The sequence below is a fragment of the Eurypyga helias genome, unplaced genomic scaffold (genome assembly GCF_000690775.1).
Source record: "Eurypyga helias isolate BGI_N326 unplaced genomic scaffold, ASM69077v1 scaffold18032, whole genome shotgun sequence".
NCBI classification, from domain to species: domain Eukaryota; kingdom Metazoa; phylum Chordata; class Aves; order Eurypygiformes; family Eurypygidae; genus Eurypyga; species Eurypyga helias.
Genome location: NW_010236801.1, coordinates 71,172 through 85,099, shown reverse-complemented (window position 1 = coordinate 85,099; position 13,928 = coordinate 71,172). Strand labels below are relative to the sequence as shown.

General features: G+C 40.3%; 1 protein-coding gene across 1 annotated transcript in view; it reads left to right on the top strand.

Annotated features, from left to right (window-relative positions):
• The window catches only part of BARD1 (BRCA1 associated RING domain 1), a gene marked incomplete at its 5' end in the record, with an annotated part of 38,440 nt that extends 27,074 nt beyond the window's left edge, over window positions 1-11,366 (top strand). The window contains 3 exon segments of the mRNA XM_010147233.1: window positions 124-216; window positions 10,249-10,346; window positions 11,037-11,366. Of these exon segments, the coding sequence (XP_010145535.1) occupies window positions 124-216; window positions 10,249-10,346; window positions 11,037-11,366 (521 nt within the window).
• Between the last annotated feature and the right edge of the window lie 2,562 nt (window positions 11,367-13,928).

The following is a 13,928-nucleotide window of genomic DNA, read 5'->3' as shown; positions in this document are numbered from 1 at the left end:
AAAGAGTGGTTGATAAATTATTATAGTCTGTTTATTCTGTAAATGGTGATAGATTGCTTTTCAGCCAGGCATGGTTCTGATTTTTATGTGCTTTTAGTTCTACTGATGTAATCTTTCTCCTAGTAACTCATCTTGTTATCCCTGATGTTCCAATGCCGAGTACTGTCAAATGTATGATGGCTATTCTGACTGGATGTTGGGTCCTCAAGTTTGAATGTAAGTATTAAATATATGAGATTCTTCAGGCTTTTTAATGAGAAATTGTTGCTGGGATTTCAGAGAAATTTTTCCTTTTCAACAACTGCCCTAATATCAATAATAGCTTAACAGAAAGCATGAGGATTTTAGTTTTTAATTTTGTCAGTGACAAGAGATTTTACTAAATGGAAGTACTCCTGCCTTGGCAAATGTGTGCCACTATTAGATGTATTGGATAGGCCATACCGTAAGTATCATTGGGGAGGGAATTTGTTCATGGCTACATTAAGATTGAGTTGGAAGATCATGGAAAATATCCTGGGAATGGAGAAAGGAATTGAATAAATTCCTGGATTTCTTAACAGCAGCTTCTATTTAAATGGATGGGAGACGTTTGCTTGCTTGAGTTGTGCCATCAAGGAAGGTGAGGTGTTGCCTGTTTACGTAGAAGCGGCGATCTGTTTGAAGTTACAACCTGCAACCACAGTTAGACTCTCAGCTGATCACGACCCCTGTTCGTACCTTCCACTACAGTTCGCTCGTTGTCGAGAAAACTGGCAGGCTTTATGCCATCACAGTCTCGGGCAGATCACGTCGGTGTAGCTTTCGATACCCACTTCTGTACGTGAGCCCCGCAGACTGGAGTGCTCTTCAGCTAAAACGGTAACCTCAAAGGAAAGGTGATGCGTAGTGCCGCCTTAGCATGCAGGTAGTTTTGGTGCCATCTTTCATGCAATCTGTAATTAGGTTTTCTACAGCTGTTCTGTGGACTTGACACCCCAAATTCTGCTTTTTAGTCATTCTTTCCAATGTATTTCTTAGCATGTCCCTGTAGTTGTAAAAGCCATCTTCTTCCCCTTGACCTTTACAGCTAAGTCCTTTTAGCTAATAAGTACACTACAAATGAGTTAATTATCCATGGAAAACTCACAGACAAATTTCATTCCGGTTTTCTACTGTGTGACTGAACATCAGAATAGAAGGTGTCTTTAATGGCCTAAATTTTCCAGTCACTAATATTTATGAAGGCAGTACTTAAAACTTTGGAAGATGCAGAGTAGTTTTTTAAATAAGGCATGCTTTCAGACTCTTGGGACTCTCTTTCAGTGTGTTTATTTGGCTTCCAGACAGTCAGTGAACTTGTTCTGTGCTTTTTTTAAAGGGTCTGTTGAATTAGTGTCCCCTCAGAAATGTTTTCTGCAACACCTGCAGTGGCTTCTGTTTGTGGCCTTGGAAGCGTCTGCAGAAGGAAAACATTGTCTTTGTCCTGGAGTTCTTACAAATAGGAGTAGCTTCTTGTTGAATATAGAGCACGGAGGAATACTGTTTCTGCTGTAGCAGGCAGATGGATTTAATAACCTCCAGACACGTTGTTGATACGCAGAAGGAAGAGGGTTTCCTCCTCAGAGGTAGGGATGCAGCAGGAAACTGAGAAGGCCTAGGAGCGACGTTTGGGGTGTGTAATTGGAAAGGGTGCGTGCTGACGCTCTGGAACGATACACCCTGTTTAACTAAGACTGATTAATCTGTTTCTCTGGTGAATCCCTTTGCAGGTTCTCGGCTTCGCTCAGTTCGGGAGGTCGGCATGCCTTCTATTATACGTGCCAGGGTGGTTTTCCTTCATTTCATTTTATCTTCTTCCTACTCAGATGCTTAGAAAGCTTCAGCTGAGTGCTAGGGAGATCTAATTCCTAAGACCCAAGTTTAAATCTTTGTGGAAAAACTTTTATATTTAGAAGTGATTGGGAAAGAAGAAATAAACACAATAGTGTGGGGGTTATTTGGGGAATATTTTCATATTTTTTTTGTTTGCAGCGGAGTTTTATGTTGTTAGTACTGATTAGGACAATCCTGACTGCTAATGCTCCCAGCTTAGTAAGCAACATACTACTTAAAAGCGAGTGATTCTCCTCCCTAGTGGGAAATGTTAGTAATAACTCATGGGGTCTGATGCAGCTAAGTGCCTATAATTAACAGCACCACTCCATCTGTTCCCACCAGTCTGTTATTAGTCTTCTTCAGAGTCATTACAAGTTAAAGATTGTTATAACAAATAATGGCACTCCTGCTGATGGAACATTTGTCTAGGAAAAAGAGGTCTCTGCTTTTCTTTTCCATAATTTCTCTTTTCATTTCTTGTGACTTTCTGACTTCTGTCTGGATGTTTCCTTAAACGTGATACAAATAAACTTCCAAAAGTGGGTCCATATTCTGCCCTCCTTCTGTCAAAGCCACTGCATAGGAGTTGCTTAGAGCTCGATGTTGCAAACCATTCGCTTCGAGTCAGTTCATGTTCAAAAACTTCCCTGAAATACTTGAAAAAACAAAGCTCAGTGTAGCACTTAATGAAATGCTGACTATGCATAAGTGAGTATTTGAGTTTTTATTAATACAAGGTAAGATGCACTTGACTGTTACTTCTAAAGTTATATTTATAGCCTACACATAATTACACCATTTTTTAAAAAACCCGTATGCTTGCAAAACCTCCGATTTTTAATTTAAGAGTGTATTTCTTATGTTAACTCTTCCATTATAGCAGGCTTTCAAGCTGTGTTTCTTAACTAAAAAGTGATTTCCTTCTCCTGTATAATTCTGTGATGCTTCTGGTTACATGTGTCTATACACACGGGTAGATACAGCACCCGTAAGTATCAGCAAAGAGGTAATGCGGCATTTTCCAGCAAAGTTTGAGCTAAATGTAAGGCCTCCAAGTATTAGAGAGCCAAGATTTAAATATGTAGCTTCAGTATTGGGTTTCTTTTTTTGTCTTAAGGTGGAAGGTTAGGATGAAAGGATGTCACCACTGAGCAATATTAGATCTTCACAGAAGAAAAATTTCGCATTACGAATTGCAGTTCCGTATTTTCCATATATAACACCACTGTCAGCAATATATCCACTTTCAAAGCAGCACAGAATTCAATTGAGACACTGTTGTCACTCTGCTCCTTGCCCTTGGCCATATCTTTCATTGGTTTCATTATTTTATTGCCTTCATTATTTCTGGGATGGTAATAGGGCACAAAGTAGCATATCATTATCCTTCTGTAAGTAGGCTGAGGCGAAGATTCAAGTGTGGCTGTATTTCCTCTGTGCTTTTTGTAGAGCACAGAATAGTGTAATTAAAACTGGCAGAGCCCTTTAATAGCTTTTCAGCTTGTTTTTTCTTAAACTGATTGTCACCTGTTAAAGCAGGGAATGAAAAATGATCTCTGTAACGATATGCGTTGAAACAAGTTTGTGTCAGTCTTTGCAGCAAAGTAGCTGGAAGAATCCTAAGCAGCTGATTGGTTATTCCTTCATTTGTTTTGCTTACCTGGAGCAGCAGCAGTGATTCAGCGCTGATCTCTTTAAAAGAAGGCAACCCCCCCCTGCTTTTTCTTTAAAGACTCGGAACAACTGGGACTTGCATGACTGATGTTTCAAGGTGAAAACACCCCTCGGAATTTCTTGGAGCCATGTGCCCATCTTTGTTTAGGCTGTTAGCCCAGAGAAGTGCAAAGCTGTTCGAGCTAACTGCTTCTCAGGCTGGACTGTCTCTGTGCCAGGCAGAAACATCTCATAGATGACAGGCTGATACTCAGCAAAGCCCTCCCTCCTTAAAACAGCTCAAAACTTGAGCACTGTGGTTTCGTGCTTGTTGTGCAGTTGGAGACTTTCTTCAGCTACAAAAGGACTCGCAGCTCGGTGGGAGGTGGTAGAAATCTCTAATGTGCATATGCATGTTGTGTTGGGTGTAGAGCTGAGGGGAATGTCTTACGTCAACAAGGTCTGAACCGCACTCCCACAGCGTCTGCGCCTTCTGGAAAGGAGGAGGGAAACAGTTCTTGCTTCAAAGTCTGCACAGATTTAGACTTCTGGGGTTTGCAGAGGAGAAAATGGGGGTGAGAATGTTGTAAATGTGGTGTTTGCCTTTGAAGAGCTGGCAAGTGGGCTCGTTTGAAATAGGATCTAGAGGAAAAATAAACCGTATTTCCACTGCTCCCTGTGTTCTGTGTCATCCAGATACTCCTTTTTTCATATTTAGAAAGTTCTTTTGCTCTAATTCCCTTTTGGTTTGAAGAAAACATGGCATTAAGGAAGCCCACTGCAAGGTAAAGGATGGGAAATATTACCTCATTCACTTAAAAGCATGTGATGGGATCCAGAGGAGGATGAGCACTTCAGTAGAATTTTCCTGACCTCTGCACCTTAGGGATGGCTGCCTCTAGCCTCCTTGGTCATTCTAGAAAACAGCTGTGGCAAATAATGGTTTCTTAAAGAAGATAGGACACTTGGGGTTTTTTAAGTGAAGTCATGATTGTCATATTACATGCTCCTAACTTCTGGGAATTGATGTTTAAGGACTTTCTAAGCATCTGCTCCATCATGCTTAATAAATGCCTCCTGAATGAACTTGTTAACGCCTGTTCTTAGGCAGATTCGTTTTGGTCACTGCAGCATCTTGTGAGGTTTCCATGTGTTGGAAAAATGGACCGCTCTTGTTTCACCAAATGAGATGTCTGCCTCACTCCGTGAAAATAGGTGATTCTAAAGTTGCTTTATAAGCATGTAAGAGGTGGTATAAAAGCTCTCTTCTGTGCTGTAGCAGAGACCAGTAATGATGTTGATGAAAGCAAACTGAAGCTAGCCATGCCAAATTCCCCTAAGGCTTTCTCTCAGTCCAGATTTCTTCCTTTCCTAGGAAAATAATCCCATCCAGCTTTAGTCAATCTGCATGTAAGTCTTAACCCAGTGCAGAGCAAGCTGCGGACGTTTCAGTTGCAATCTCTACTAGATCTTGGATGTGTAGTATTTTATCTTCTTTGTTGCTGTCGTGTACTTCTAAATTACTTTTAGCTGTTCCAAGAGATTTTTTGGGACTAACCCTTGCTCTTTGCTTTATTAATGCAAATCCAGCAAAACTCCACTAAGGCTAATTGAGTTACTGAGAGCTACCCCTGGGTATCTGTGGGTGATTACAACTTGTTCTTGGCAACCAGTTCTTTTTGTACTTCATCCGGCTTAAATTGTTTTTGCTGAAGCAGTTTGTTTCATTATAAACCATTAAGATTTACATGAATAAGGATTTATAGGGCTCTGATCTTAAATTTTGCAAATAATGATTTCTTAATTTCCACTACCAGTGGCTACAGTTGTATCAAAGGTCAATTAACAAAACCATTAGAGTGGGCACCCTTTTAACCTGCTTGCTCCTTGTATACTTACTGGAAGGTGGGAAGGTAGGGGCAGCTGTTCAGTGAAGTAATAAGCATCGGTATAATCAGTGATGTTTAACTGATCTCACTAATGAGGGGGGAGAAAAGGCAGTGTTCTCCTTTCCAAATGTGGTTGTATCAAGCTAAAATGTGATTGTATTAAGCTAAAACCTTTTTCTGCAATGTTTTCTAGGGACCTTAATGCAGGCTCGGGATTTGATAGAATTTGGTGCAAATAATCTTGTTTATATCTACAAATTGCAAGTGTGAAATCAGCTATTTAGGAGGCTTTTAAACTTCTCATGGTCTGTATTTCTGAGGAAGAACTTTGCATGACCCTCTGCACCTGCCCTCATGCCCCTGTACAGTCTTGTGTCAGGCAAGCTTTATTAACGCCTGCCTGCTTGCACCCTTGAACTGGGCATTGCAAAACAGCTCTGGTCCACGTGAAAGGGAAAAATGCCACTTGTGTTGGCATGAGTCTTACCCTTGTGTGGGTAACTGATCCAATTGCTGTGATTGTGACAAGGGAGGGCCATTAAAGGGTAGTTGCAATTATCACCCTCTTCTCTTTAGGGAAAAGAACATGTTAAATGAATCAGCTTGATTAACTTCAGACCTAGAAGGTCCACAGCTCTCACTGGCAGTAGTACTGAGGAATAAATCAAGATTGGGTGAGATCTTGAGTAAGTTGAGTGGTCTGTGTTACCACAGACCAGATTTTTAGTCAGGCTTGCCTGTAAAGAATGTACAAACTGTGAACGTGGGAAGGAAAACAACCTAAATCTGATCTCTACCCCCTCCTAAAATTACAGGTGTCCTCTCAAAAGCAAGTTTACTTCCTATATGCTTTCAGAAAGCTTCTTTAAGGATGCCCATGTCCTTCCGAGACAGTCAGTCCTGTTCTGAACTCTTTTTTGTCTAAGGACTTCAAATGTCCATCTCAATTTCGGAAGGGAGGTGGCATAGTATTGATGGCTTCCTGATCACTTTTTAATTAGGATAATAGCAATTTTTTTTTTTCGGTTCGTTCATCTGAGCAGTGTCTTGGCATCAAGTTCCCGCTGGTGGCTTTTCAGTGCAGTGCCAAACAAGTGAGCATCTGTAATCTCAGGAGTCCTGGGACGCAGTTTAACGTGGCTCCTGTTTGAAGTTAAAGGGCGCTGCACCTCTGACCCAAACGGGAGTGCTGTAAAGTCAGCAGAGCTTCTGGAAATTTCCCTGTAAGTAGGGTGATGTACCTTTGAGTACAGTACTGAATTCTATTTTATTTTCTGTGTCCTCTTAATCGGGATGACAGTCTGACGGAGCGACGGTTAAAAGGGAACCGTCATGTTATCCAGCCACTTCACACACATTAGCTGCTTTAAAATTAATAATGCCTGCTCAAGAAAAAGACCTGGGCTTTACTGGGTGAACTCAGCTTAGCGCTCAGTTGTCACAGAGAATAAATTTCTTAGCTGTTTAAAAAGAAAAACTAGAAAAGTTGGGAAGGCATACACTATGCTCTAATCTTCTGTTGTATCCCTACACTTCAGTGTGAAATTGAGGGATGTTTTTCAGCACAAGGTCATCTTGTGGTGGTGGTACTATCTCTTAGAAGAATGATAAAGCTCGTACATGCCTGGTGCATCCAAATGACAGCGTAACACAACCAAAACTGATTATGCTGTCACTGACAACATCACTTGGGCTGTTGTATTCAGTTAGAGTCACTTCATCATAATACAGAAATAGTGATCTACAAGCAAGTGACTTGACACTAAATTTTGGGGGGGGGGAAGAACGGGGAAATAAACCTTTTGTTTAGACAAATAAATTATGAATTTCTAGAAACATAGCTTGAACCCTCTGTTATTTTACCTCAAATGTAACAACAGGTGTATTTTTCTTTTTTTGTTAATTTCTTTTTATTTTTATTAAGATGTGTGAATAATTTAATTCTTTAATACAAAAAAATCTCTTACTAGTATGCAGAAGTTGCTGAAGAGAAATTAGCAACTTGGGAAGAAACCTGCCTGAACGGTTGGTAAAAGGACATACTGATCTGTATCACTTAAATTATTCCTCTTTCTAGGTAGGAGACCTTCCTCCGTGCATAGATATTCCTTGACTGGTCACCTTTAGGGTTGTAAGCACCTTCCTCAAACATCAGTTGCTAACCGCATCAGTTTTCTGAATCTGCAGCTAGACCGTGATTCTGATACACATGACGCTTTGTCTCATTTCCTTGTGCCCAAGGCTCTCCTTTCACTGTTACCCGTCTGCGTTGGCTCTTTGCAAGTGGTGCTCCTACGACAGAGTAGGCGTGCTGTTGAGGGTAGGATCGCCATGAAGTGTGGTGAAGCGTGAAGCACCACCTCTTCTTCTGAACTTGGGGATTCTGACTTTCTTTCCTCTCTTGCTGCCTGCACATAGGCTGAAGTGTTAGATGAGACTCCTTGAAATGTCCCTGAGCCATAGTGGTTCCAAAAAGCACTGGCTCTTACCTATCCAGTACAAGATCCATGACTCGGAGCAAGTTCTGCTTCTACGTCTTGCATGAAAAATATGTTCAGGAGTTGAAAAGGTACAATTTTACCATTACATACATAATATGTTGCTCCACAAAGAGGAGTGTGTGTGTGTAGGCCTGTTTTGCCTCTTAAATATATTTGTATTAGAGAAACGCAGTGTTCACAGCTTTTTATCCTATCTGGAAGACATAGCTTTTGTGCCACTTTTGTGCCAGCTGGTTGTGGAAAGTTGAAATTAATGGGAATGGTCATGCAGACACTGGCCAGACAAGCGGTCTGTTTGCCTATTTCCAGCTTTTCAAGGAAACAAGTGTTTACCTTGTGGTTCTTATAGAGACAGTGTAATTTCGACGTTTGTGGATGAGTCTCTCTTCTTGCTTTTTTGGAGGATTGTTATGTGTGGTCCTTTGAGGCATACAAGTTCCTCGGAGGACTTGGCAGTGTAAAATGGCCAGACATACGTATACAAAACAGACATGACCTATTTTGCATCTTCTGCTAAAACAGACATTTCACTAACGTTAGTCACTTTCATGACTTAATTCTTCTTTTCACGGAAGTAACAGCACAAAAAGACATCGCAGTCTGTTGTAGTCATTCAATCTTTTAGTACTTTCATATCAAGTTGTCTTCATTTACTGATGCTGGCACCGATGCTCCATCTGTGATGTACTCATTGTGTAAAAGCCTCAGCTCTGTAATGAAAGTCCTTGAAATTGAGCTTTTGATGGTAGATTGAAATAAAACGCTCTTAATGGATGGACAAATCTGTTCTTTAAGACTAGATGAGATGGTTTCCTTTGTTCTCAAGGGCACCCATTAACATCTGTATTTTCTTGGAAGGAAAGAATAGCCGTGTAAGCTAGAGGCAAATTGACACAAGAAGTCTTGTTGAGTTGTGATGATTAATATAAAAATATGGAAATAACTTTAGATTTAGTTTTGAGTTATGAGTACGTTGAAAGTAAGTTGTTAGTATTCATTGCTGTTATCAGTAATGAATATGTAGGTTGTTTTTCCAGAAAGTATGTGACTAGGTTGCCCTCCTAGTTTTGTACAAGGTCATGTTGACTTTTTCCTTGAAGGAATGAGCAAGTGCAAACAATCAACCCCAGTACTTGTGTGTGGAGCGAGAGCTCTATTGTTATATATTCAATCAGTTGTGGTTTTCTGTGTAGGTTTATCTTTTTTGATGTAAGTACATTGGAGGACTTGCAGTAACGGAAATATGAGTTTGTATGATCTGATGGTAAATTACTAACAGTTGGCTTTTGAGATCTCTCTAGATTAGCTATTCCTATCTGTTGGCTACCTGCTACCATGTTGTCCAAGTACCTTTATCAGTGACTCCTTTCTTCCTTTTTAGGATCAACATGCCACATTTTACTTCGGAATTTGTTCAGTTTGTATGTTTGTTAAGGCTTTGTATTTGCACAGTGCAAATAAGTTGCCTGAATAAGAAGTGCTGCAAGCAGGGAGGTACTACTTTAAAAGTTACAACCTTGACAGCATTGTAAGTCCTCATGGAACAGTTCTCAAAATCAGCTTTGCACACTTTGTTTCTTGGGTAATTTTTATTAATGAGCGCAATGTATGTGCAGGCAAAAATGTTCCATCCTCGAATGGGTGACCACAGCAATTTTACTTTCCAAAGTGAGGTCAGGTAGTACGTTTAACCGATGTTAGCGATACATTAGCATCAGAGAATTCTGTATTGGAAAAAAATAACTAGCCTTAAACCAAGGTAAAACCACGTTGACTCTAACAGACATTCTCATTATGCAGCAGCGGTAACAAAAATGAATGCCACTATTAAACCCTAGCATAAATCTCTGGTTTGTGCTGATCTTGGAGACCTTGAAATCCCATCTGATTTGTTATTTGAGGCCGTAGCTGTTTGGAAACAGCTTTTTGCGAGCTTTGTAATTGCTCTTTATCAGGCAATTGCTTCTATTTCATAACTGCAAAGTTGGTTCTACGTGCTGGCTTTAAGCTTCTGAATGATCAGCAATTTGACATTTGACATTAAGTGGTTGACCTTTAGTGGGTGAGAGGAAAAGCTAGTAATTCCTAGCGTTTACAGCACTGATTTTAGTGTGATATTGCTTCTCTCCATCTAACTTGCATCTTCAACCACTGTTGTAAATTTTATATTCGAGTTTAAAAGCAAATTGCTAAAGTACACAAGCTTTAGTGCTACGTGGATGCGATGCTTTTGCATTGTGGGTAATCCTTTTGTCTTAGTACAGCACTTTAGTCCCTAAAATGACATACAAGCCTCTGTTAAAACGCAAGATCTCTAACTTTTGCCTCCCTTATTGCGGTTTTTGTAGGGGTACAAGCCTGTCTACAAACCACAGTACGAGAGCAGGAAGAGAAGTACGAAATCCAAGGTGGCCCACGAAGAGGACGGCTCAACAGAGAACAGCTGGTGGGTTTTATTGCTTGAGACAGATTATCGTAATGACCTTTGGTTCATGCATTTTTGCCCTTTGCCACATGTGCAGATGCAGTAGATGTAAAATTTTAATGTGGTCTTGTACAGAAATTTGATTACATGCAAGGTGATCGAAAGAACTGTGAGCACCCATAAAGCTGCCATTTTTCTCTAGTAGTGGATATGTTGCTATAACCTTGTCAGAGGGAACACTGTTACACTCATGGCAGAAGCTGTATGGGACAGGAAGTGATGCTGCTTTGGCCTTCTCTGTTTAGCTTTAGGTATAGGTTGAAATGATCTGAAATTTGAAAGAAAAATGGTTCTATTATGTTTTGTTTCCATATAGAGCCACTTTTATATTTAACTGGGTTAATTTCTGGTTACTTTTTGGATTACACTGTAGAAGTTTCTTAAATGTGTTGTAACAGTAGCTGTAAATATTCCAAGCTCATAGTTAAACCCTGTTGTGCTGGAAGATACTTAAACAGAAGCAAGAATTTTCCATGCAAGCAAGCTTTTCTTGGTTGCATACTTATAGTTACATGTTAAGCTGTTCTAGCTTCCAGTTTGGTTACTTTAAAATGGATTTTTTGCTGGCCCTGATTGATCCTTTCTACTTTCTTCCTGTGTGCTCAGTCGTGAAGTCCTGTATTTATACTTCTCTTTTTTTCTTCCACTTAGCTGCCTAACTTGTTTGATGGATGCTACTTCTATTTTCTGGGATCTTTCAGCCGTCACCAGAAGAGTGATCTTGTGGAGCTGGTCAAAGCAGCAGGAGGACAGATTCTGGTTAGGCAGCCAAAACCAGACAGCGACGTGACGCAGACGATCAACACGGTGGCTTACCACGCAGAATCTACTTCTGACCAGAGATTTTGCACTCAGTATGTAATCTATGATGTGTCTTCTAAATTCAAGCCAGAGAAAATTCGTCAGGGCAAAGTCTGGATGGCCCCCTCCAGCTGGCTGATAGACTGCGTGATGTCATTTCAGCTCCTGCCTGTCAAGTAAATGACCATGTCTCGGGAGAAAGGCTTTAAAACTGGGGGAATCTTGAGCAGTCCAAACACGCTGGTAAACAGTGGGCTGAAGATATGATTTATGCTTTGCACTTAGGTTTGATCATGTAAATGGGTTACTAAGATCACTGATGGGCTGGAGTAAATGAACTTAGAACAGAGGAGAGAGACACTGCATTGAAAAATATGCCCTGGGTTATTTAGAGTGCTTTATTTTTGCATTTAACTGTAATAATCACTGGCATTTTCTAACTAAGATTTTGCAAGATGAAGCCCTTTGCATTATTGATTTAAACCAGCCCTTTGAAGGTGATAGAGCATGACCCCATTTCTTCTGTGTATAATATCTATTGCCAAGGATCTACTCTATGTGTCAAGATTTCCCAGCCAGGCCAGAATTTGTAATTTTTAAGAAAAGGACTCTATGCTTTTACACACAGTCCTTTGCCTGGGTGGACATCTCTTCTGTCAGACAACATGTGATGTTGCTTATAACTTCTTACAACTGGACTTTGCAGGAAATCCTTGGCATGGGATAAGCCTTGTAGAAATTAGGGTGGAGCTAATGGCCTGAATTCATTTGAAAGCAGACAATTTTTAAAACACTATCTTTAAAAAAATCTTGGTCTAAAATTCTTTATCTGTAGCAAGAGTAATGCTTGATTTGCTTCTGTCCTCTTTCACGCTTGGAAACGTGTAACTCCAGTTTGATTCTGTTTTCTGAAGGTCTTTAAATGTCAAGATCTGTATTAAATTATTATAATCAAAAATATTTCAGTAAGTATGGATGGTTGCTATCATGGTTACTTTAATGAAAAAAATCAACAGTCATGAAAGAATTATGAAAGGATTATGCCTCACTTTGCACAGTTATACTTAGCTGGGTACATTGGAGCGATATTTTATTCTTTCATATTTGTTACAATAAATTTATAATTATTTTCTCGTAATTGATCAAAAGTTATTGTCAGAATCTTCCTTCCTGTGTGTAATGTCTTGCAACTTGTGTGTTGCCTTAGTTTGTGAATTCATAATTTAAAAATTGTGTCTTGTAACAGTAAACGATGAGAAGGATGGTTGTGGGATAGAACAAAACTCCTTGTGTTTGCTTTTCTATTGCTTGTAATAATAAAACTTGTGGTGCCAGTAATTTTGGAGTATCTTATTGCATCAGCTTAGCTGTGGAATAAGTATGTAGTCCATCTGTATCTCAACAGGTAAATAGAAGTGTAAGTGCTTTCCTGTGAACTTGGTACAGCTGTGAATGCAGCATATCCACCGGCAAGAGCAGCTCTTCAGGGTAAGAGACAGTTGTTTTTTGCAGCTATTGCCACTGGAGATGTTCTGCCAGTTTTCAGTGTGCTCTATAGAACTCTTAGAATGACACACTTCAGGTGTAACTGGCACATTTTTCAATAGTACCTACTAGACCAGAGTATCTTGATCAGTCATTTATGCTAGACTGAATCACTGCTTTTCACTAAATTCAGTTCTCAAGCACTTGGATGTCTGTGAGGGAGCAGAAATGCTCTTCCACTTAATAGTGGAAGAACCCATGGGATGAATGTGTTTTGGAGCTCTGTGCAGATAAAGGCTGGCAGCAAATAAGGTACAGAGTTGATGCTGCATGGACTCGGCCATTCATTTTAACAACTGTAGCACACTTTAACTCGGCATTTCATAGCACGTCAATATTCCTAATGCAGTCTTCTTTGTGAAAGGAGCAGTGAATCTGGGCAGAATTCTTAAGGATGGAGCTTTTCTGGTATGTACCAGGTAGAAATTCAGCCCGTCAGCAATCCCATCCTAAAGAAGTGGCAGCAGATTTACAGATGTTAAAAGCCGTTGTTCCTTGGTAGCTGAAAAGAACCTTAGAAAATTGCCATCAGTTTGGGTGAGTGTTTTAAGCCACACTGAACTTTTCCTAAGGTCCTGTTCCTTTGAATCAAGTCATGTTTTCAAGCAGAGTTACTATGGAATCGCATTAAGAATCCCTCCATGTCATACTGATAGGAGCCTTACTTACCCTTCTCATTGAAGTGTACTCAAAACTACCTCTGCAATCTCCTTCAGGTTTCTTCCAGAATTCAGAGTCCAAGTGTGATCAACTGCTGTAGACTTTGGTGCTTAAAGAGCCCCCAGATGTACAGCAAGCTGACCTTGATGCCACAATGGCAGCATGTCTCCAACACCAGAGCAGCAGTAGGTAAGCACCTGAACGCCAGAGGTCAGTGACACAAACCCTGCTTAATTCACCCTGGCTAATCCTTAGAGGGATAGCATGTGTCTTTAAAAAAAAAAAAAAGTTGTAGTAAGGATAAATCAAGTCCCTTAATCTATTGGGTAGATTTTGGCTCATGAAAGCAAGGTTATAAAATCACAAGGCATGTGGTAAAGGGTGTGTAGGGGTCATGTCTCACTGCCTCTTCCAGCTCAAGAACGAGGGTGTGTGAAAAGAAGCTGGTAGGAGGCAGACTCAAAAGGGAAGAGGTGTTTCAGGCAGCACGATTAGACTTGTGGCACTGGCAGCCAGAGACTGGTCTGGGTGCTGTAG